Below are 22,310 nucleotides of genomic sequence, written 5' to 3'. Positions count from 1 at the left end.
AGAATGTCAGCTATCGGAAAGAGGGCGCACGGATCGTCGATAGAGGAACCATGTGGTGGTGGTGGGGGGAGGTGAGTGTATGGTACCTTACAGAGTACGTGCCACCTCACTGAAGAAGATGTTTGAGTCTGTCACTTGATGTTTCTGATCTCCTTGCTGCTCGCATCAGTTGTAGGATCCTGAGACGCTGCACGGAGTAGTTTTATGTGCACAGGCTCTGTGACCTAAAGGTATCCCTATGGACGGCGTTATCTAAGTGACAGGGAACCATCGTACAGTACTAACCACGAGACATTACCGGATAGGCTGCACCCCCACAGCAGAACACCCAATCGAAAGTGTTGGGTACCTTACTATTTGGCGCTGACACTACAATTATGTCCAATGAGCGCTGTGGCTGCTTGCTGGCTGGGTTAGGGAGGGCGGGTACCTGGATCGAAAACTCGGAAACGTGTCAATTGATTTCAACGATTTAGTCCCTTCCCGGCAAGGACGGGCTTACTCAGGTTCTGGTCAGCAAATCTTATGCCTCACTCCAAATCCTGTCGTCTTTAGGTTCGGGGTACTATCAATAGAAGTATAGAACTGAGAAACAAGGTTGGGTTCAAAGACAAAAATTTTCCGTCCTGGAAACTCTGTCCAGTGGCAAGACAAACCTGAAACCAGATACTTCGTAAGTCGGTTAGTGGTTGCATTGAAAACCGGCAAACTGTAACAACCAGCACGGCGGTAGTCTTCCGGATCTTGATGTTTAGAATAGGACCTTGCTTAGTACCGTTAGGGTCTTGGAGGTCGGAAATAGTCAAGTGGCTGCTCCACTGATCAGATCCTGGTAAAATCCTTCTGTCGTGATGTCGTCGTCCGGATCTGATTTTTCTTTTTCTTTTTTTTCCTTTTTTCTTATTCTGATTTTCTTTCCTTTTCTGCAGCTGGTACCGCTATGGACTAGGGTACGGAGTAATCGGTGCTACGTGTACATAACTGATGATAATACCGCGAACTCCGAGCGTCTCTTGTTTCCAACGCCTCACGACAACGTGTTTCTACGCACCAGATGAAGGAGTGGCCCGACCCGTTGTTGTACAGACTACAATGCACCACGTTGGGTGCTGGACTGTACTTTGATGTATTTCATCGTACTCCTTGGATCATCAACCTCCAGAGTTGTGATACTGATGACAACAAGCCGGAGTCCAAGAATAGACCGCTGTCTACCATTCGTATGTGAATGCAGGCTAGTTTCTCTAGTCGGAGTTACTATCGATACGGGGTACTATTATCAGAACTTCGGGGGTAGCTGGCATTGTAGGACTAGTAGAGACTACCTCCGTACTAGGGCGACAGATACGGAGTCACCCCTCTACTTATGCGTCATAAAAAGCATTGGGCAGCAGATGCAGTTCCCGATGCAGGGGCCAAACCACATTCAAGATGGTAACAGGCTATTTGTGACGCCCCCTACTCAAAGCGACCGCCATCCCGACTTTATCCTTTTCTTTCTGTGGTACGGTACGGAGAAGCCCAGAGCTCCAGGCCTAACAGATGCAGCAATGGGTCATGAATCGAAGAATCGGACCCGAGATCGTAATAATAGATGATATATCCGATCGCTGGTAGGAAAGGGATATCCCTGTGGACATTAAACATCAATCCCAGACGATCAGAGACCAGCCTGCGATCTGCCAACCGTCAATACGCATGGGATGATGGGATCCTTCGCTCCCGGCGTCTAGAAAGTACCTGAAAAGGGAAGGAGGAAAAAAAATTACATGGCGGTTACCGTCTCACTCTGGATGTACACAGCAGGCACGCATAATAGTGACCGCAAAATACCTCCACTTGCACTTAACCGACAGTAACTCTGTACCTGGCCTGTATCTGTAATAATAAAAGTCAGGAACAGCCGTGCCAGCCAGCCCCACTAGGCCCCTTTAGGCAATTCCCATCTCCTGACTGTGGTCAACCTCAGGCACTAAAACTTGTCCTTGCCTAGACTCTCTCTGCTCTGGGGCTCCCTCAGTCGTTTGTTTCCCTCGTCTCTCACTCGTTCATTCTTCCTCTCCTCTCTCCCTCTTCCTTCCCCCAGTCATCTGTCAGCCTTCCTTTTTCCTTTCCCTCCCACTCTCTCTTTTTTTACACTTCACTCTTTCGTTTCTTCCATTTCTTTCACTCTGTTGAGTCCACTCTTTTCTCTTCCAACCTCTTTTATTGACTTTCCTGGTCGTTCGTTGCACTCCTTTACGACGGCCTTGGAATCCGCTCTCTTCGTCCATATCCTCGGATTGTCATCTCCCTACGCTCCTTTATCGTGCTGACAATTCCATCCAAGATATCCGCCCTGTCGCGAAGATTTCAGGATTCCTTTGATCATTATAAGCTGCTTGGCCAGCTCTCCTTTTTTGACAGCCCCATTTCTCGCCGTCCAGCTTGACGCTTCTGCGACGCGATCATCTATACCATTTATCTAGGCTTGTGGTCTTGGAAACAATTCGGCCCTGATTCCGATTACTCCCATACCATTGCCTTTTCTTGAATCATCTTGAATCCTCTCGCGCTTGACGCTGCTTTGAGAGACTCGAAAGAAGACATATTTGCCTCTCTTTTTTCTACCGTGTCGGCCGGATCGTCATATTTCTCCCTACCCGTCCCTTGAAACCATCGGACAAAATTGGTTATATCTCATTTCTCTCAAATCTATATACTTCGAGTTATACTCTGCAAACAATGTCTTCGACAGACACGTCCGACCCTTCGACTATGTCGATAACGGCGAACACGGCTTCGTCATCTTCGGCCGCTTCGACCCCTTCTCCCTCCAACTCCAGTGTTACCACGGCTCGTTCAACATCGGCATCGCGCCGTCCGCCCCGGAAGAGCACTCTGACCCAACAGCAGAAGAACAATAAGCGACAACGGGCAACCCAGGATCAGCTAGTCACTCTGGAAGTTGAGTTCAACAAGAACCCTACTCCCACGGCAGCCACGCGCGAGCGGATCGCTCAGGAGATCAACATGACTGAGCGTTCGGTTCAGATCTGGTTCCAGAACAGGTTGGTGGGAGATAGATCCGCCCTTGTTTGATTGTTTGCACTAACCGCGACCACAGACGAGCCAAGATTAAGATGCTCGCGAAAAAGAGTATTGAAACCGGCGAAGGCTGTGATTCAATTCCCGAGTCGATGAGACAGTATCTGGCGATGCAATTCGATCCTAGCAAAGCGGGTGCGAGAGACCCATTCGGGCGTACAGGTGCTTATGGAACCAATGGTGCTTACCCAAACGAGTCTGCACCCTCAGGGAAAGTCGGTGAGTTCAAACTAAATCATCTCGCTTTGTAGCGATTGCTGATGAAGCCAAGTCATTCATCACTTCACCTGTCGTTCCTTGACCATTGGAAGCTGGCGGCGCATCGGGCAAAACGCTATGGATCTGGTTGTCTTCTACTCCCCCGAAAAGGCGTGCATGACTTATTACATCAATAACGATTCTGCCGGATACAAAATCGAGTACCCCTTTTCCTACATCAAGAACATCACGCTCGAGTCGGGTGATCCCAATGCCCAGTCCAACGGGGCTCCCACCAGGCCCGCTGGCCTCCTCGTGGAACTCAATCGACCTCCGTTGTTCTACATGGATTCGTCGAACTCGGGTGGCTTCTATCAATGTGGTGATTTTACGGAGGATCAGCAAGCGAGCCAGATCCTGGTGCACCATCTGGGAGGTCATCCCAAGGTTCTGAGTGTCCAGTTGGCCAAGTTAGTGTCGCTGGAGTCTTTCCAAAACCGTCTGGCATACAGCAACCTTGCGATGGCACCGCCAATGTCGCCTCATTTCATTCAGCGCCCTGCCTCCCAGCCGAACCAATTCGCGCCGGCATTCATGAACATGTATCAGGATCAGTCGACCCTGAACGTTCCAGTCGCGCGTGGTCACAAGCGGCAAAGGAGTCGTTCCGTTCCAGTTGCTGTTGACTTCTCTGCCATGCAGATGTCTCACTTCCCGTCTTACACCATGTCCCAGACTCCGGCCCCATACCATAACGCGGACTCGGGTATTTATGCGCCTGTCCCTCAGTCGGCTCAACCGTTAGCCCTGAATCTGCGCATCGACACCTCCCCCTCGTATGGTTTCGATCCTCGGGGCCATCCTATGTCTGCTACGACCACCGGCTCTCCTTCCGACTTTGCGAGCCCGTCCATCTTCGCCACCAGTGCGACCGGTGAGTCTACGCCGGTCGCTACGCACATGGGCGGCCCTTCATTTAGCCTGCCTTTTGGGGCGCCTTCGGTGGATTCGTCCAACATGGGGCATGCAGTTTCTTCCTACTCGAATGTCAGCCATGCCGATCCTATGATCGCTGAACATTCGCCTCCCTTGTCGAACATGGCGCATACCCCGCAGGATATGTACGCCCTGGGAACCGAGCAGCAGGCCAATTTTGCAGATGATGGGATGGTTATGAACGACATGTTCGTGAAGCAGAGCATGGATTATTCTGTCCCCACTACCATGGGACTTGAAGGGAACACATTCGAGCTGCCCATGCAGACCTTGTCTGGCCAAACTTCGCCACTGCTTGCAACCGACTATCAAAGCATGGAGGGTGTTGATCTCAACTCATTGGCTCCGAGATCATGAGCACCCTACCCCAGGTTGTTCTTTCATACCCTATCTGAAATGACTCTGCTGTCGTCCTCTCCACCTTATAGTAACTCAAGCAACGAGGTGGCTATTCTTCTCAAGCCTCTATGAGTTTTACCAGGGTTGGCCATGCTTCCAATGCCCCAGGGGCATTGGATGGACTGTCAATATGACATCCCGGTAGGATGGCAGAAATGCTGTCTTCCTCAAACTGCAACTTGGCGTCTCTCGGCCCTCGGTGCAGGTGAATAAATGCTTATATCGTCACATTTTTCGATATTCGCCGCCGATACCTTTCCCCTTCTTTTTCATCTCTTCTTTTTTCTCTTCTGTATTTATACCCTTCTATCTTGCGGCTGGTCCTGACTCCTTTTGACACTTCGTGTTCTTGATGTTTCCCAACAATTTCTGTTGATTTTCTTCCCTACTATCCCTGTCCATTTTTACTTCTTGATTTCATTTTTGACCATGGCCAGGGTCATTTAACGTGGTTATGCCGGGAAGTGAGCAAAATGGGCGATATCTGCTGGGAATTTTTACTTTCATCGTTTTTGGTCTTCTCCGGGTCGGCGGGTCAGGAATTGTTTGCATTTTTACTTTGTGATGGTGTGATTCTTTTGGGATTCTTGAGCTTGAGTCTCCTACTCTTTGTTCCTTTTGACTTTGATTGATCATTTCCACATGTATGCGCTTGGGTAACTTGGCCGATCCCTAGCCAGCTGTCACGCCAAACCGCTGGGATTCTTTTTCGCGAGAAATGTTGCGCAGGCGGCTGGTCGGTTGCCAGGAAAACGGCAGACAAGATCCTGCCCGGCTTCAGGGCCAATCTATCTTAGGACCACAACCAAGAATGGCATGCATGTTGTGTACAGTGTCTGTTAGACTTGGAGGCACAAGGCCTCTTGAGTATATCTACATATAGCTAGTAAAAGCGGGTATCAAATGAATATAGTACAAGTGATGAGGGGAGCTTCTCTACTGGCTCTCCCATCCCCTTGGCAGCGGCGCCCTCAGTCCTCGAGATTCCCTCAGATATTTCTCAATCCAAATCTCCATCCTCTCGAGGATATTCATATTCGGCCTCCCCTTGTTCGGATCGACGTCTTCGTACACCCCATCACGACACCAGACGCTCCAAGAACCCATCATGGCCGCCATCAGCACATCCGTCCCCAGCCGATCCCCGACAACCGCAATCTCATCCGCGCGCGTCACCACCCCGCGCTTCCGAAACCAATCCACTACCTCCTTCCCACAGAACGGCTTCTTCTCACTGCCCTCGGGCAATCGGAAGACCGGAATCCGCAGGGAGGACAACCGCTCCTCGATCTCTCGCACCTCGGCGTCAAAGCGCGGATGGCTCCCTGCACGGTTGGAGACAATGAGGATCGAGTCGGGGGCTGTGGACTGGTTGAAGGGCGAGGTGCGCGAGGTGCGCAGCGCGGAGAGCTTGTCTAGGATCTGGGGAGGGAAGGTGGTTGTCTTGGGCGGGCAGAGGGTGTTGTCTTTGTCGAGGACGAGGGCGCGGATTGTAGGTGATTTCGATGCTGCTGCTGCTGCTGGCGCGGGTTTTTCGCCTGGAGGTTGTCTGTGTAGATGCGGACCGAGTTGTTCGGGGAGGTGGATGAAGGTTGGGATTGTGAGGTGAGGGAGGAACTGCGAGGAGTTCCGGAGGAGGGTTTGTACTGCGTGGTTGAAGCCGCGGAGGTTGGTGTTGGGTGTGCTGGCCATTTTTCTTTTTTCACTGCAGTTGAAGGTGTTGTGTATGTATATGGAGGATGAGCGAGTTGGAGACAATTGAATGAGTGGGCTGAAAGTGGTGAAAGTAGAGAGTGAAAGTGGTTGTAATTATGTGCTCATGATTGAGGAAAGGTATCAATGAGGACAGTCCATGTTATATACTTGAGGTTGTTGATGAAGATGAAGGTGAAGATGAAGATCTACAAGTGATACGGAGAAAGTAACGGCAGAGCCGCACAAGTAGGGAACTCTCCGCCTTGACTGGACCTCCGCTAGCTTCAACCCGCTCAACTCAGTTCATCGGCGCCGCATTCTTTCTCTTCATTGGACTCAGGATTTTCCTGTCTTAGAGAACCGTCAGCTCGAATTACGGAACAAGAAAAGCACTTGTTTTGTCTCAGTTCCGCTCAATCCATTCTCCTTCTCGCGCCGACCGTCCACGTTTTTTCGCGTAACTTTGCTCGAATCGCATCCGATCCTTCAACATGGGCAAATTGACCAGCACCATCGGTATCCCCATCAAGCTCTTGAATGAAGCTCAGGTTTGCTTGACTCTACTGTCTGTATACAGAATAATGGACTCAAGCTGATTTGCAATTGCAGGGCCACGTCGTAACGCTGGAGATTACTTCGGGGGTGGTGTATCGAGGAAAGCTCTTGGAGGGTTCGTCGCGCGTGACAATCAGCCCGGTGGTTTCAAGATAATGCTGACGCTTTTGCCCAGCTGAGGATAACATGAACGTCCAGCTCAAGGATATCACAGTCACCGCTCGTGATGGTCGCGTGTCGCACCTGGACCAGGTCTACATTCGCGGAAGCCACGTCAAGTTCTTCATCGTCCCGGATATGCTGAGGTATTTGCATCTCTACTGTTTATGTGGTTTACGTACTGACGTTTGCAGAAACGCACCCATGTTCCGTTCGCGTGGCCAGCGCGGTAGAGGTGTCGGTCTTGCTCGTGGTAAGGCGACGGTGCAGCGGGCTCGGGGACAACGGAGGGGTTGATCTGGTGGATTTTTTTCGTTGGCGTTTCCTTTTTCTGTGTGGTTTTTCGTCATTCCTAATGGTACTTATGTGGGATTGAAAAATGTGATTCCTTGAGAAGACCGGTTTCGGGGCGATGCCCTGCGATAACAGATTTTCACTTATGGGTTCTCTTACGATGTGCAATTGTATGTCCTGCTGGAGGGAGAATTGGAGCCGGTGGAAGATGCGTACTGCGAGATATGCAGATGTCAAATACCATCTTGAATTGCACCGTCGTGGCGATTACCCGGCCTGAACAAATAAAGCTTCTCTCGATGTCTTGCTAATAGCCGCAATTCTGATTTGACTACTCTCCAAACATGCCCTGGTGCTCCGTAGATAATCCAACACTCCGAAATCTTCTCCGCCAAGTTCCCCGCAACAAACCACATTCTCCAATCCACATGGCAGCAGAGCAAGCAGTACCAAGTCCCTGAACAATTCGAAATAGACCAAATATCAGTGACAGCCCTCTCATCCAGCGCAGCCGACCCAACCCTCCACCGAAATGGCCTCCTCACCCCACCCCAACTCCGCAAGCCAAAGCAAGACCACCACCACCGCACCGCAAATCCGCAACCCACGCCGTCTCCTCATCCTCTCCCCAAGCTCCCACTCGACCTCAACGATCCCATCGCTCCTGCACTCCCTAACAGAAACCCCAGTCGCTGACCCCCCGGCCTCCTTCGCAGGGTACACCACCCACCCGCCCCTCCGCCTCACAAACAGGTACTACACCGCCGACATCCCGATATGGGTCGACGAAATCCCTCTCCCTGCGGCGGCAGATGAACACGCGCACACGGAGACAGAAACGCAAACGCAAACACATACAGAGGGAGAAGGGAAAGGCGCGCCCCCGCCCTCGCCCTCTCCCGCGCAATGGGCGGTCGAGTTCTCGGGCGCAGGTGCACGGGTTGTCCGCGACGCGATCGGGGCGCTGGTGATTTGTATTAAGAATCTGGAGGATACGAGTGCGAGTTTGCCTGCGGGTACGGGCACGGATGCAGGTGCAGGTACAGGTACACCCGAGTCCCGAGACGATGTGAAAAGCCTCAAAGAGTTTCTTTATGCTGTTGGACGGGTCAAGGGGGTGATTGAGGAGGAGCGCGGGGAGGTCGGGGATGTCCCTGTGCTGCTGGTATTAGTAGGAGAGGGCCATAAAGATGCGCGGCTGCGCGGCGAGGACGGCGATTTGGAGGAGTTGGATGCGAGCGATGAGCCGTTTTCTGTTGGGTGGTGGGAGGATCAGCTGTTTGAGATGGGGATGGTGGGGGTGGAGGTGCTCGCGTGGGATCCGAAGGGGGAGGAGGGGGATCAGCGGAATGTCTACGGGGGTTTGTCTTTCTTCTGTGATTATTGTTGATGGCAGGGTGGACTGATTGCTGTGACAGAATACCAGGGTATGCGCCGCATTAGGGAGATCCTCGAGACGCATGACTGGGCCGCGCCGTCTGAGGATGCGGATCCCGGTGGATTCAGCGAGGATGGTCTTGAGGAGCATCTTCTCGGATTGGATCGTGGGGAGAACGGGTTCGATCTTGAAGTCAACGAGCTGGAACGCGAGATGCTGGGTTTGCGGATGGCGATTGAGCATGGGGGTGATGATGTGGATGGTCAGGATGAGGATGAGGAAGACGACGATGCACTCAAGGTCGAGTCTTTGGAGGCTTTGATGATGCGGATGCAAGCTATCAGAGGTATGTCTTTGCACCAGGGAAAGTAAATTCGAAGGCTAATAGACCAGACATGAGTTCCGAGTTACCGGAGTGTGAGCGCAAGAAATTTGCTGCCAAAGCTGTACGAGATATCATGAAAGAACTATAGATCCATGTTACGACAATATAAAAATTCTAAGCTATAGCGAAAATGGATATAGCCAAGTCGTTGGCCTTCCATAATTGATTACATAGATGTACATCATGACAACTCCGTCACCCCAGGTATTCTTACAGCAACCTTAAGATCTGACACTTACTCGGCTCTTCCCTTCTTCTTCATCACCCTGCGCCTCTGCGCAATCATGTGCGTATAGAGAATGTACGAGCCTGAAGAAGAGAGTCAGCGGCTGCTCGCGCATTTTCCCCAAAAAACCAACATACCGGGAACATAGATGACAAGCACCACCACCAAGAACCACCAGTAAAGAGGGTTCCATTCTGCAGCGGGCTTCAGAGCCTTCCAAACCATGATGCACTCACTGCTGATACCAATTGGGTAGAGCACATAGAAGGTATTATACCTGCTATCGTCAGCAAGCACATATATACAACGAGACAGGAAGAAAATACCTCAACCAAGTCCACCAACTCGGCACACCAGTGCCCCAAACCTGCAACGCAAAGAACCCATACCGGATACACTCGGTGATGCCCCACGCCGCCAGACATCCCAGGAACGCATAATCGCCCACCTTGGCGCCAGGCCCATACGGCAATGACTCGTGGAAATCTCCGCCGACGATGCCGCCGTGCCCATCCCCGCGGTCGTGGAAGAGATACATCACGCCCCAGACCAGGAGCAGGCGGCTGGCGACCTGCATGGCGGTTGTCATGACGGGGGCGCGCACGATGCCCAGCAGACTGTGCAGGATCTCGAGGCCCGCGAGCGTCTGGGTCGTTGTGAGCAGCGGGGAGTAGATGTGGTGGAAGATGGCGGGGAGGTGGCCGCTAGGCGCGAGCGAGAGGACTAGCATTGCGCCGCGGATGACGCAGGTGGCCCAGAGACAGAAGCTGATGGCATTGTAGGCGAGGAGATAGACGCGAGTAAGGCCTGAGGCCGAGGCCCTAGGAGCCGATGAGGCTCTTGTGGTAGACTGGGACATTATCACGTACTCCTTTTCGCGTGTCAGTAGATGTGCTGTTTGCTGGGGCCGCAGGGGAAGGGAAACCGGTAAGCTTCGAAAAGGGGCAGATGTTCAGCAGAGGTAAAACTCACAATTTATGATAAATTAACTTGTCAATTGACTGGTGGACGTAACACCGGAGCTTGTGAAGGTGGTTATTTTGGTTGATTTGATGGGAAGATGGTTGTTGATTATGTAATAAGCCTGATCAGATCGATCCTCGGATGCAACAAGTTACAAGATAGAACTCCATAACTCATGCGCTCCATGTGCGATTTCTTCAATATACGGAGACGATGTTCGACATCATCGATCTATCTTGATACAAAGCACGTCATGTTGCTCCTGAACAATGGCAGTAGATAACGAGGTCACCCTTAGGCAGAGACATGAATTGTTTAAGCTGCATCTGTTGTACGATATCAAAGATAGCAGTTTGCGGAGGACACCGCTTTCATGTTGACTGACGCTAAGAACAGATGAAGACTTTTTTGACTTTTGTCATCCGACAAAGTTTCCAGCCATGCGGTCTGATGTCATGTAAACAAAGTACCTAATTTACGTGGTGAGGTGTTTTGAGTACCAACTGTATGCTAGTCAGGCCGATCAGGGTGTCCACACTGTGGTCAATAGTCGTAGAATGTCCTACACCGAGTATCTAGATAACAGTGCATCCCTGAGACAGTAGGCAGGAACTGTCTATCCGTCTTTCACTCTCAGCTGTCCATTCTCCCCTTTTTACCATGCTATTCAAGATTGCCAGTCTCTCTGACAGTCCGTCCATGCCTATTTTCCATATCAGTCACCTCTTAATAATAATAGTAGTGAATAGATATATGCTGTAGGCCCCTCTTCATACTTACAGCCGAGAGGGCCCGAGCTTCAGCGAGCCTTGGCAATGACCCCCCTAACGTCATAGGCGAGCCAAAATTCCCGAATTGGCCGTTTGTCTTCTCCAAACTTCGGATCAAACCCACTATGATGTCATTTTTGCGCCTTTTCTCGGATATGATTGGATGGAAGTCACAGCCAGGGACGGACTGACCAACAGCGGTCGAGTTCATCACCCTCGAATGTCGAAAATGGCTGAAGCCACGATGGGGAGAGAAAATGTCAAGTTCCTTGTCCACCTCGACGGGGAGGAGATATAAAGCCACATAATGCCTCTCGACTAGATCTGGCGAAGGAGGAGCAAGAAAGATGGTGCGAGGTAACTCGATCAGGAGCCTCAATATCTTCATCTGGTGTCGATGCGAAGCCCACCAAGGCTGTGGAATGGTACCGAGACTGTCGCTTGGGTATTCCACTTGGACGGGTTATCCGTTTCTGTTTTAGTCTGTCAAACCCCGCTGGCTTCTCTTTGGCAAGAACACAGGTAGGGTGAGCACCAAGAAAACGCAGGGCTTGTCGTTCTTTGGGCTTCTTCTTACTCTGGATGTTTGCTTGTCCGGTACGTACTATATCTGGGACGGTTCCTGAGGGCCCAGAACAGCCCATGGCCTGAGATGGTGCCGGTTGTGATGTCAGACAGCCGAGAAAGACGGATTCCGCTGGATGCGAAACTCATTCGGAAAGGGTTCACTCGTCACTGGACTAACGGATCGACAAAAAGCAGCATGTTGATGTGGCCAGGGTCGGGGGGAAACGAGGACTTGCGAGGAATTTCGGTGATGATGTCGCAGTGGATCGAACCTGCCCCTCCGCCAGCCAGTGAACCTAACACAACCGCATCGCCAATAAGAGGCTGACGGGCTGACACCCTACGTCAGTCCGTAGTGCGATGATCTCAACGTGCATCTCCAGCGAAAAAGTGGGGATGAACTCTGTGAGAGAACAGTTACAGAACATGAAAATTTATCTTTAGATTCTTAAAGGCTATTGCTGAGGCTACCCAGAGATTCAACTTTTTGATGGAGATTGCATTCTCACGAGGTCATAAAATGACGCCAGATGAAGCTAAGTAGATTCCCCAAGTCCTCGTCGTGAAGATGGATGGAGGGGGATCCGGAGTATCAGAGGAACGACTATTCCTTTTGTCTCTTGTCGCTGTCGGTTGACCCCATTTATTAGCCTTTTTGGATTATCCTCCCGACAGTAAGGTAGGTATTATTATTATTATTATCGAAATATCTTCTTTTTTTATTATTCCTCTACCTGAATGCAACTACTCGAGTCTTGAGGGCATTCACAACTAAGAAGTTCCTCCTTCTTCCTACGTTGCGGATATTCTAGTATTTTTCTGAAATCCTCCCTGTCCACAGCTCATCGACCAAGACACGAGTCTCGTCTCTGGCTGCACCTGTCAATCGAACATAAGTCTGTCTCGCTGATCCAAGGGCTACGTTAGTCTATCTCGTCTTGTCCCCGCCGCTCACCAAAAGGAAAAAAGATAGCCCACCCACAATTTTGCCCCTCCACACAACTTAACTCTCTTGTAGTCTCCTCTTTTGAGTCTTGACCTCTACAAGCGCGCCAAACAGAAGCGTTAAAACGGAAGAAAAAGGGGAAAAAAGGAATTGTCAAAAATATTACGGATAGGTCGTTGAAGGTAAAAGAAACACTGTCACGCTTTTCTTTTCTCCAGTCAAACAATCAATCAGTCTCATTCCACCTTGAACTGCTTGTGCTCTTGCTTTTTCCTTGCGCTCTGATTCCTGCGCGCTGTCGAATCTCTAATCTGCAATCCTTTCTTTCGGCTTCTGTTACGGTGACTGACTCCTCAGTGGGTGGTTTGGTAGCAAATCATATACTCTCTAGACTGCAGACAGATCTCTTTGACCCTCACTGTCTGTCATCACCATCAACGGCATCATCATCGTCATTTTCTACTACCACAACAACAATAATACCAAGACAAGGTGGGATACCCCAATACCTACTACCCCTCCTCTTCCTCCTCCTCTCATCCTCTGCTCCTCTCCTGTCCTGTCATCAAATCAGTCCTCTCAGTCCAGACAGCTGTACTTCTTTTCTTTTCTTTCCTTTGTCAGCTACTATGATCTGTTCCTCTCAACCCATGTGGACCCCTTCCCCTTTAGGCTCCGTCTAGGTTGTCTGTGTGGTTTGGTTTCGGGTCATCCCCTCGTCCCCTCCAGCTGCTGCTCCTCGTCATGTCCTAAACTGCCTGTTAATCTAATACTCCCGCCCCATACATCCCTCCCTTTTCGTCGGTCTCCCCCAAGCCTCTTCTGTCCGCATTAATACCGGATGTTCCTCCTGTGACCCCTAAACCAACTTCCGATCCCTGTGACCACGCGCCTGTCGTGGCGCCCTGTTAAGCTACTTTTTGTCCCTGAAGTCTTTGTGCTCGATCGGTTCCACCTTGGAAACAACCCCGCTACATCCTGTGGCCTCAGCAACCAACAGGAAGGAAACGTACCGGAGGTGATTCTCCCTGATTCCCCTACCCCTCGTCCATCAGCCCCCATCATGTTGAGCCTCCTGACCACCCTCCCCTGTTGATTGTATATCTCTTCCCTCCCGACTGTCTGGACTGTCATAGCCCCTCGACCCAGTAACCTTCTCACTGCGTAGGGCGGCTACCCGTGGCGGTCGAGTCTCAAGCGCTGAGCGCCTGTTGCTTGATATTGCCGTAATCTCGCCCTTGAAACTCTCGAGAAGCATGAAACAAGTGACTTGGCGCTTGAACTAACCGTTTTGCACAGTGTAGATCGAATCGGTTTCCAAGATCGTGCTTTGAAGAGCCACATACGCCACGAAGAGGAGAAAGGTACAGCAAGGCGCCAACTTGAACGAGTCTTTCTTGATCCATCTTTCGCTCATCTGCTGGAGGAACAGCCCTAAGCATCACATACTCACAAACATGGCTCCTACAACCACTACCAAGACTAAGGCCGTTGAGGACCCTGTATGTTACTACCACTGACCATCGTAACTGTTTTTGAGTGGACACTGACATCTCGACAGCCCAAGGAGACTCCTCCCAAGAAGCTTTCAGAGATGGGCGAAGTCATCGACAAGGCCACTTTCGACCAGATTCTGGAGATGGACGACGATGAAGACATGGACTTCAGCAAGGGCATTGTGTATGGATTCTTCGATCAAGCCGAAACCACGTTCGAGAAGATGGACAAGGCTTTGTAAGTGCTCGTTGCTCCGTATTGACCCTCCAGTTAGACTGACATTCGACATCACAGAGAGGACAAGGACCTAGATGAGCTTTCTTCGCTTGGACATTTCCTAAAAGGATCGTCAGCGACTCTGGGTTTGAAGAAGGTCAAAGATCACTGCGAAAAGATCCAGCATTACGGTGCTGGTAAAGATGAGACCGGCACTGTCGACGAACCCGATGAGGAGAAGTCGCTGAAGCACATCAAGGAAACCCTGGTTGAAGTCAAGAAGGACTATAAAGAAGTAGAGAAGTTTCTCCGCAGCTATTACGGCGAGACGAAGTCGCCCGAGGTCACCTCGCCCTCCTCTAAATAGTGATTGACCAAGGGGAAGAGCTTGCACATGGAGAGCAGAGGCGGAACGAGCATGGTGAGGGATGTGCTTCTGAATATAGCACGCGACAGGTTGAGGTCCTACACACATATACACACAATCACTCTTCACTTCAGTCCACATACCCACGAACAGTCCCACTCTGCGAGAGGAATGGAGAACAAAAGCGACAGATAATTTCCACCACTACCTTTCAGTATCAAACCATTGGATTATTTAAATGATGTTCAGCGCTTACCAAACTTGTGGTTTTGTATGAGCCCATCATCCATAGCATGCAGGATTAGAGTTCTTCAGTTTTATCAGACATTGCTTCTCCTTGCCCAAGCCTTTGACTGTGAAGCCAGATGCGGGCAGGGAAAGGGCATATCTCGGGCAGCATGCAACGTTCGAACTTCTGTTTGCTAGACAGATAGAGGACAATCCTGAACCAACAGAATAGCAGCATTGAAAGTCAGGAATAATGAGTAATGTACAACATGTCATCCTGGCGTGCGGCCACCAGACAGTCACAAGCAGCTGTCTAACACATTCCTGCCCCGTACCACAGCCAGGTAGCCTCACCCGTCACCATTTTAATTATTTATATTCAGAGCATGCAAAGGCCCAGCGCAGACTTGCACGACATTCAGCCCCTGCACGAAGCAAACCACGCCAGCTTCGAGAGGTTTCCATCGTAGCCAGAAGAAGATTGGACGCCTTGTCTTCTCTTGGCTTCTTATCCTTTGGTAGTCTCGGAAACGATCCAATTGCCCATACAAACACACACCCGCATCCGCTGCACTCGGATAGATGTCGGAGTACCTACCCACCATCCGATCCGAGACCTTATCCTTACACTTCCACCGTCTCGTCTCCTCCTTCCACCCCTCGGTACCTAGCATTGACTGGACTGTCGCCGTCTGTGCAGAACGGAATATCAGGGAGGGAAGGACCTTGAGAGCGCGCGTAGCTTAGTCTAGGGGCGATGGTTACACAGCAGGCGGATGGGGCGTGGGACAGGCAATTCTGCACATTTGCGAATCAACTCAACCCAACCCTCTCTGGAAAGAATTTTTGGATTTGTTTCTGACGTTATTGGAGAATAGGTTGGGATATCGGATTTGGACAGCTCACCTCTAAAATGGACCTTGAGTGTAGTGCCTTTTACGCAAGGCAGCAGAATGGAAGTGCAGTAGGGGAAGAGGATGAGCAGCTGTCTAAAGTACAAGTACGAGTACAAGAACGGTACGGTATACCGGCATAGGTGCAGCCAAGCAAACCGACCCCCGGGTCGTGTGTGCTTGATCAAACGGTTTGCAGACTGGAGAGTTGGATTCTGAGTCTGGAGTCTGGGTTGATTCGGATGTTCGGTCGATTGAGTGGTTCGATACTCTGAGCATTCCTCACTAGAGCGTACTTCGCTAAGAGCACACTTATATCAGCGACTAAGCAGAAAAAGAAACAGACACAGACAGGTGAGGAAGTATCGTGTCAAGCAGCGCACCCACTAGCCAAGTCCACAGAGAAACGGACGGATACCTACAGCCCTGCAACCGCCGACACCCTCAATCGCTCGCCCATCGACAATCGACAACGGCCTTGCAGATGCATGCACCAAAACCAAACCCATTTCCGTGTCCTCGTTGCCAATCACAGCCCGTCCGAGCTCGCGGCCGATTGTCGTAGGCGACTCCCATGTAGACTTCGAGGCTGGGGGGTGATGGGATGGCAGCCAGGCGCTGTGCTACGTTCCTTTTTTTTTTTAACTACGATGGTTCCCGGTCCTCAAGAGCATTCATGCTTGCCTCATTCTGCTTCCCCCTTGGATATAAGTTCGTGTCTGCTTTTGCTTCACGTCTAGAGGGCTGTTATCTATACCTGCTACTGCACTAATTGATCTTCGGGATGCCGGCCGTTGGACCCCGCGTGTCAAAGGAGGAGTTTATGCAGGCGCTGGGGCTGAACTCGCATGATCCCCAGCATGAGCAGTACTATCGGGCTATGAGGGTATGTCTGCCGTTGCTTTCAGTTCTCCATATGTCTATGTGCAGATGCGATAATGTATTGTACAGTATGCTGAGTATGTACAGGATGAAGCCATCGTCGTATACAATCGTATGAACCAAGATACCTCGGATCTGCTGGACAGCGTCAGAAACGACCCCAACACCCGACCGCCCTTTTTCTGGCATCATATCCGTCCGGAGAGACAGCGATGGGGCATCATGGAGATCTCGCGGAACGCCGGGCCCCTGACGCGGCCGCTGTTCGAGCGCGGAAACACCACGGGCGAGTACGGTCCCAACTGGGTGGCTGGCTGGTTGTTGTACAGCGTGTTTCGGTCGAGGGATGTTCGCAATAACCGTAATCGGCGGAAGGGTGACGATCATGGTAGGTTGTCCAAGAAACAGGATCGAGCCAGTGCTGACAGCGACCAGGCCAGGATTCAAAACGGGATAATAAGACGGCACAATCGGACAGTGGACTGACAAAGAAGACGTATTATGACCCGGTGAGAAATGGATGATGCGGTGTGTTTCACGTTTAACGAGGCAACGGTGCTGGCTTGAGCTTTCCAACTTCCTTCCTTTTGTATAGACAACCCTTTCATCGCTGGTCAATTCTCATACAATCAATCAATCAATCAATCAATCAATCAATCAATCAATCAATCAATCATCGTCTCTGTCGTCCTTTGGCCGCTCTTCTTTCTGAGATCCATTCTTGAGTCTTCTCTCCTTCTTCAATGCCTCGGTAACGCGGTCGTCCTGCTCGTCCTTTCGTTCATCCCAATCAACGTCATATTCGGCAGCGATGTTTTTGATTTCCCTGCGTATCGCATTGGCTTCATCAATGAGTGATTCCCACACCTGAAGGTCAATCCCTCTCATTTGGTAGAGTTTCTTTTGCCGCGCATTGATTGTAAAATCAAGCGCTGAACGATAGGAGATCTCGCGGTTGTGATACAGGAACCAAAGGTAGCCGCCCATCAACGTGGACAAGCTGACCAGATAGGTCACCGGCTCCATCGTATCCCATCCCAAGTCCGTCTCAAACGTCAGTTTGTACACAATGTACCACCAAAAGGCGAGAATGCCAAACCCGCCAAGGGCCACCCGTTGAGCACCCCGGTGCGCTAGCGCGTCACACTCGTGCTTGATCTCTGCAAGACCCTGGATTCTGCTAGAGATTTTCCGCAGCCTCATCCGCAGGAAATACGTCCTCTCGTCGAAAGAGGGTACGGCAACGTGAATCTGTTCCAGCCCAGACGGTGCACCTTCGATCGTCACGATGAACTCCTTAGCCCGCGCGGCATCCCGGATGAAGTCTCCAATCTCGGTGGACTGCGACCACCGGATGAAGCGCTGCTCCTTGGCACCCTGTCCGGGCCCTGGCCGCCGCAGATAGCTGAACGTTTCGTCCACTTCCTGGAACTCTTCCCCTCGTTTTGCCACCGTCGCGTCATCCTTTCCTCCTTCGACACTGTGAATTTCAGCATCGGTACCTTCGTACATACCCCTTTTCGGCCTGATGGCGTCATGTTCAAGCTGGAGCGCGATGAACGATACAGCAGGTGGTTTCTTCTGACCGTTCTCGTCTTCTATTGGTGGCACCTCGGACTGGATTAGACGTTCTAGATGGGATAGGGGCTGCTGCGGGTGGATCAGTATGGCGATCTGCTCAATATCTTGAAATAGTCAGCCACAGCCAGAACCTCATATCGACGGAAACATACCTTTGCGATTGATGGTAGTCAATGGAATGAGAAGCTTAAACAACCTCGACGGCGTCGTCAACAGCTTGCCTGCAATTGTACCGCCCTTCGTCATCGCCTTCGCAACGTTCCCCCCAGACTCCGTATCTCGGCCCGACTCGTCCTTCTCAGTTCCATGCTGTTGCTGCACCTTTCTGACCTCAAGCCTCTCCAGAGGATCTGGCTGGGCCGTTTGAGGCTCCCGCTCATCTCTGTTTATGGCACTCAGTTGGAAACTCCGTCTACCTGTCTGTGTCACGCGACTCGATGTGGACACTCCTGTGTATCGGATTCGGAATAGTCTCGACGGCAGGGGCTGAGGTAATCGGTCAAGGATATTCAAACTATTATATTGGATCGTAGCACACTGACTTCCCAGCGTTGCAGACCGCAATGCAGCCGCAATGGGTGTGCGGCTAACAAGCGCCCGCATCGTAAATAGTGTCTCAGCTGTGAACCATGTGAAAGTAACCTGTACCTTTACCGAGAAAATCAACGAAATCTACGCAATTATTGGAAGAAAAGAATGACCATTGTTGCGAAGAGAAGTTTATCTCGATTCTCCCCTTTAATATCTTGTTGGAGGGACCAATTGCTGATAAACAGTGCCTTGGAACGTGGATGGATATACGTCATGATGCCTAAGCGGATAGGCAAACAGTGCAAACATAGCCCATATGGCTTCTAGATTCATGCCTCAGGTTTACGACCGTTTTGGAAGCATCAGTACAAGGATTCTTATTACCAGGCGATCAGGTGTTATCCTTAAGAAACTGCAATATTGCTTCGATTGAACGATAGTAGCAAAGAGACATCCACCATCAAGCAGTGCTGGCCACCACATGCAGAAAAGGAAAAGACAATGCTCAACACGAATTCCACTAACTCAATCAGCCAGCCGAATCATCGTCATCTATAAAGGGCAAACTACATATCATCGTTGCATGAAAATCACTCTGGCAAAAGTCGCTTCAATCTATTAGGATATTTCAAGTCATGTCATCAATCGTAACGTCGTAAGCTTGTTTTTCTTTTCCTTTTTCCTTCCCCTGTTTGAGTTCGGCGAATTTTCCAATCCATCACGGTTTGCCTTCGTCAGCTGAATTGCGTGGCATTATCGTGCCCGGCTGCTAAAGGTGAGTGTCCTGGCTGGGCCCAGAGTCCGTCGGTCGAGACTGAGCCGGCTCCCCTCATGGCTTTCTGGGCTACTCCCACCGCTTCTGCTCTCTCCGCTCGTCGAGGTATCCGCATCGTCGACGTAGCGGGTCTTCCGGCCCGTACCAATGGCCACCGGGGTCCCCTGTACGATACCCCCGTGGTCATGGCCCGCCGGATACATGCCGTCGTTGACGGAGAAGTTCCGACAAATCAAGTACGCCCGCATGGCCGCATTCTCACGGGCAAGGGTCTCGGATTCGCACACAGAATCTGTTTGGTATTCGCGGTTGTTGACGCGCACAATGCAGGAGTATCCGCCTGTACCTGCGTAGGACTCGTACAGAGGTTCTGGCCAGCGGCGGCGTCGACAAAGGCCTGTTTCTCATGGTTATTGGCCGCTCAAAACGGTAGCTCAGGGCTAATGTGCAGAGGATGGAAAGAAACACGCCGTGGTAGTCAGGGGTCAACGACAAATCAAAGTGATGAATGATAACGCGATTCAAGTGGTCCTCTAGTGAAACCCCATTGCAACTTGCAAGGTCCTTGAAGGAAAACGAGGCCAAATTCAAACAGTTCCAAGCCCAATCAAAGAACAGAGGTTTTGTGTATACAACAATCGGCAGGGCGCCGATAAGGGCAGATGGGGTGACATACTCGCAAGGTAGAGAATATAGTACATCGCGTATACAGATAAGCGGCCAATAAAATGTATGGGACGGAGCGGTATCGGTCTAGTATTCGCTGCCCTGGCTATGTTGACCCTGCGCGATCCTAGCAATCAATCCAGAGGCATTCAACAAGCGTCTTGGGAGGGTGTTTGTTGCTGCCCAATGCCCACGTTGTTCACACAAATGATGCGATTTGCTAGCAGGGAAGGATCAATAGTCCTCTGCAGCGAGTCAATCGGCGTTGAGAATGCTTAGTATAGATCAATGGGGACAAAGAGGGTCACCAAAACGTGAGCACATTGGAACTAGCGGCCGAAGAAAGACAGCAACATGGTATAGACGGCTTCACTGATGATAATGAACGATCGAAAAAGAAAAGAAGGACGACGACCATCGGGCTAGGTATAATCGGCTCAAATAAACAGGTGGGGCTCCAGAAGCACACTTCAAGTCTGATGTCCAAAGGCAGAAGGGGTCAGAGGTTTCCAAGCGAAATTAACAAATTTCAGGAATGCCCTTTGTTCCACCATATTGGCTGGACTAGGAAGGTCGAATGTCCATTTAATCATGATTGCACTAAGGATCTTTCCTGGGTGTGATTCTCCTTTGTTTTCTCTCAATTCCGAGTCGCGAGCCATATTGGACCGTTGATGCGTTGGCATGGCTTTCGACCAGTGATTAAGCTTGGGAAAATGGAGCTTCCTGGTCCATCCGCCACGGTGTTATTCGCCGCCGATCCATGCGGCAAAGATTGGCATGTCGCGCAGCATAACAATCTCCGAGCAAATCGTGGTCTCAATCTGCCATCGCTGCGCTGCTGCAGAATGAACGCCCAGCCATCTGAGCGGAGGCCATGTTTAATCGGATTTTTCTGGCGCCTTTTTCGCTTCGGCGGTGATGCACAGTCGTGCGAAGGGGATCCCATAAAACCCCGCAGCATAAGAAGAATGCAGGACATTTACTATTGTCCTCATGTTCAAGACATTGGATCGCATCAGCGCGTTTAATGAAAGGCGCTGTAGAAAACCACTAATGCGCTTTCGTTCGTAACGAGATGCATGCCACGCAGGACGGCAGGAATCCCAATTCTAGCTCGAACCTTGAAGAATGAGAGATAAAATGATTATATAACCGTTGCTACAGGGTGTTAGAAGTGGACTGAAGGCTTTTCTCCGCAAACACTAGACAGCAGGAGACTTGCAAACGCTGTAAAGTGGCGTAAAGCTGCGAAAGAACTCTGATCCCACGCCGCAACGGGGAGAGAAAGTCATGACGATTCGGCTAGTGTCCCGGGCAGGCCTCCTCTTCCAATATCGACCGCTTTCTCGGGATAATGCTCTCACTGTCTTTGGACTCAGAGCAGCCTCAAATTCCATCGGAACTAAGGAGGCGAGGAAAGGAGGGGCACACGAGCTCCAACCCCAGGGTGAAACGGGATGAGAGGAGCCGGTCTGCCTGTCTGATTGTGGTGGCCGTCATAATCTGCCATGCAGAATTAGACAAATGCAATAGGTTAGTCCTGGATTTTCGACGGACGATATTGGCCCAACCGTCTATGTTGTGACAGGCAGGCATCGGATGCAATGATGAGTTGGCAAGTTCTCACTAGGTGCGGTGGGGAACCCATGCCACTTTTCCTTGCACGAGCAATCGCTCCTGATGGCAAAGAGCAGCAGATAGAACCGGAGACGTTGATGAAGATTGCAGATGTCGTTGCATAGCATTCCACAGAAGTATACCTCATAAATCGGGAGGAAATCCTGATGGTACTAATTCCAGTACACACTAGTCAACTTCGATGCTGACGACCCACTTGTGGATGTAATGCAGATGACTGTCATGGAAGCCAAACTTACTTTCACTGTCGGTGCATGGCGCAAGTCTGCCTTCTTTCTCCCATTACATGCGCTCGGACGAGTCCTCAAGCAACGAATAGAGTATGAGCAATCTGACATGTCCGTAAATTCTTCACCCCAGACGCCGAGAATGGGAGCTAGGCCACTAGCAGAATGGCTCATGCAGTCTCATTACG

The 22,310-nt window shown here is 50.8% G+C and overlaps 9 protein-coding genes across 9 annotated transcripts; 5 read left to right on the top strand and 4 right to left on the bottom strand.

Annotated features, from left to right (window-relative positions):
• Positions 1–2,724: 2,724 nt before the first annotated feature.
• Aspvir_007397 (homeobox domain-containing protein) lies at positions 2,725–4,638 on the top strand (the record flags this gene model as incomplete). Its single annotated transcript, XM_043270579.1, has 3 exons — positions 2,725–3,050; positions 3,107–3,306; positions 3,359–4,638. The coding sequence occupies 3 exons, from the start codon at positions 2,725–2,727 to the stop codon at positions 4,636–4,638; spliced, it is 1,806 nt and encodes a 601-aa protein (XP_043126514.1).
• Positions 4,639–5,616: 978 nt separating this feature from the next.
• Aspvir_007396 (phosphatidylglycerophosphatase) lies at positions 5,617–6,372 on the bottom strand (the record flags this gene model as incomplete). Its single annotated transcript, XM_043270578.1, has 1 exon — positions 5,617–6,372. One exon carries the CDS (start codon positions 6,370–6,372, stop codon positions 5,617–5,619), a length of 756 nt encoding a protein of 251 aa, XP_043126513.1.
• A 494-nt stretch (positions 6,373–6,866) lies between these two features.
• Aspvir_007395 (putative small nuclear ribonucleoprotein SmD3) lies at positions 6,867–7,386 on the top strand (the record flags this gene model as incomplete). Its single annotated transcript, XM_043270577.1, has 4 exons — positions 6,867–6,923; positions 6,985–7,045; positions 7,106–7,235; positions 7,284–7,386. The coding sequence occupies 4 exons, from the start codon at positions 6,867–6,869 to the stop codon at positions 7,384–7,386; spliced, it is 351 nt and encodes a 116-aa protein (XP_043126512.1).
• A 529-nt stretch (positions 7,387–7,915) lies between these two features.
• Aspvir_007394 (adaptin-binding domain-containing protein) lies at positions 7,916–9,234 on the top strand (the record flags this gene model as incomplete). The annotated part of the gene is made up of 3 exons (XM_043270576.1): positions 7,916–8,744; positions 8,802–9,107; positions 9,155–9,234. 3 exons carry the CDS (start codon positions 7,916–7,918, stop codon positions 9,232–9,234), a joined length of 1,215 nt encoding a protein of 404 aa, XP_043126511.1.
• Positions 9,235–9,381: 147 nt separating this feature from the next.
• Aspvir_007393 (protein tyrosine phosphatase-like domain-containing protein) lies at positions 9,382–10,231 on the bottom strand (the record flags this gene model as incomplete). The annotated part of the gene is made up of 3 exons (XM_043270575.1): positions 9,382–9,455; positions 9,510–9,649; positions 9,699–10,231. 3 exons carry the CDS (start codon positions 10,229–10,231, stop codon positions 9,382–9,384), a joined length of 747 nt encoding a protein of 248 aa, XP_043126510.1.
• A 3,844-nt stretch (positions 10,232–14,075) lies between these two features.
• Positions 14,076–14,698, top strand: Aspvir_007392 (Hpt domain-containing protein; the record flags this gene model as incomplete). The annotated part of the gene is made up of 3 exons (XM_043270574.1): positions 14,076–14,120; positions 14,180–14,352; positions 14,410–14,698. The coding sequence occupies 3 exons, from the start codon at positions 14,076–14,078 to the stop codon at positions 14,696–14,698; spliced, it is 507 nt and encodes a 168-aa protein (XP_043126509.1).
• A 1,905-nt stretch (positions 14,699–16,603) lies between these two features.
• On the top strand, positions 16,604–17,225 carry Aspvir_007391 (uncharacterized protein; the record flags this gene model as incomplete). Its single annotated transcript, XM_043270573.1, has 3 exons — positions 16,604–16,705; positions 16,789–17,089; positions 17,137–17,225. 3 exons carry the CDS (start codon positions 16,604–16,606, stop codon positions 17,223–17,225), a joined length of 492 nt encoding a protein of 163 aa, XP_043126508.1.
• A 145-nt stretch (positions 17,226–17,370) lies between these two features.
• On the bottom strand, positions 17,371–18,885 carry Aspvir_007390 (uncharacterized protein; the record flags this gene model as incomplete). Its single annotated transcript, XM_043270572.1, has 2 exons — positions 17,371–18,386; positions 18,435–18,885. 2 exons carry the CDS (start codon positions 18,883–18,885, stop codon positions 17,371–17,373), a joined length of 1,467 nt encoding a protein of 488 aa, XP_043126507.1.
• A 681-nt stretch (positions 18,886–19,566) lies between these two features.
• Aspvir_007389 (uncharacterized protein) lies at positions 19,567–20,289 on the bottom strand (the record flags this gene model as incomplete). Its single annotated transcript, XM_043270571.1, has 2 exons — positions 19,567–19,985; positions 20,265–20,289. 2 exons carry the CDS (start codon positions 20,287–20,289, stop codon positions 19,567–19,569), a joined length of 444 nt encoding a protein of 147 aa, XP_043126506.1.
• Between the last annotated feature and the right edge of the window lie 2,021 nt (positions 20,290–22,310).

Source organism: Aspergillus viridinutans, assembly GCF_018404265.1.
Source record: "Aspergillus viridinutans IFM 47045 DNA, scaffold_5, whole genome shotgun sequence".
Lineage (NCBI taxonomy): Eukaryota > Fungi > Ascomycota > Eurotiomycetes > Eurotiales > Aspergillaceae > Aspergillus > Aspergillus viridinutans.
The sequence above is the reverse complement of the archived record's forward strand: the minus strand, read 5'-3'. Positions and strand labels throughout refer to the sequence as shown.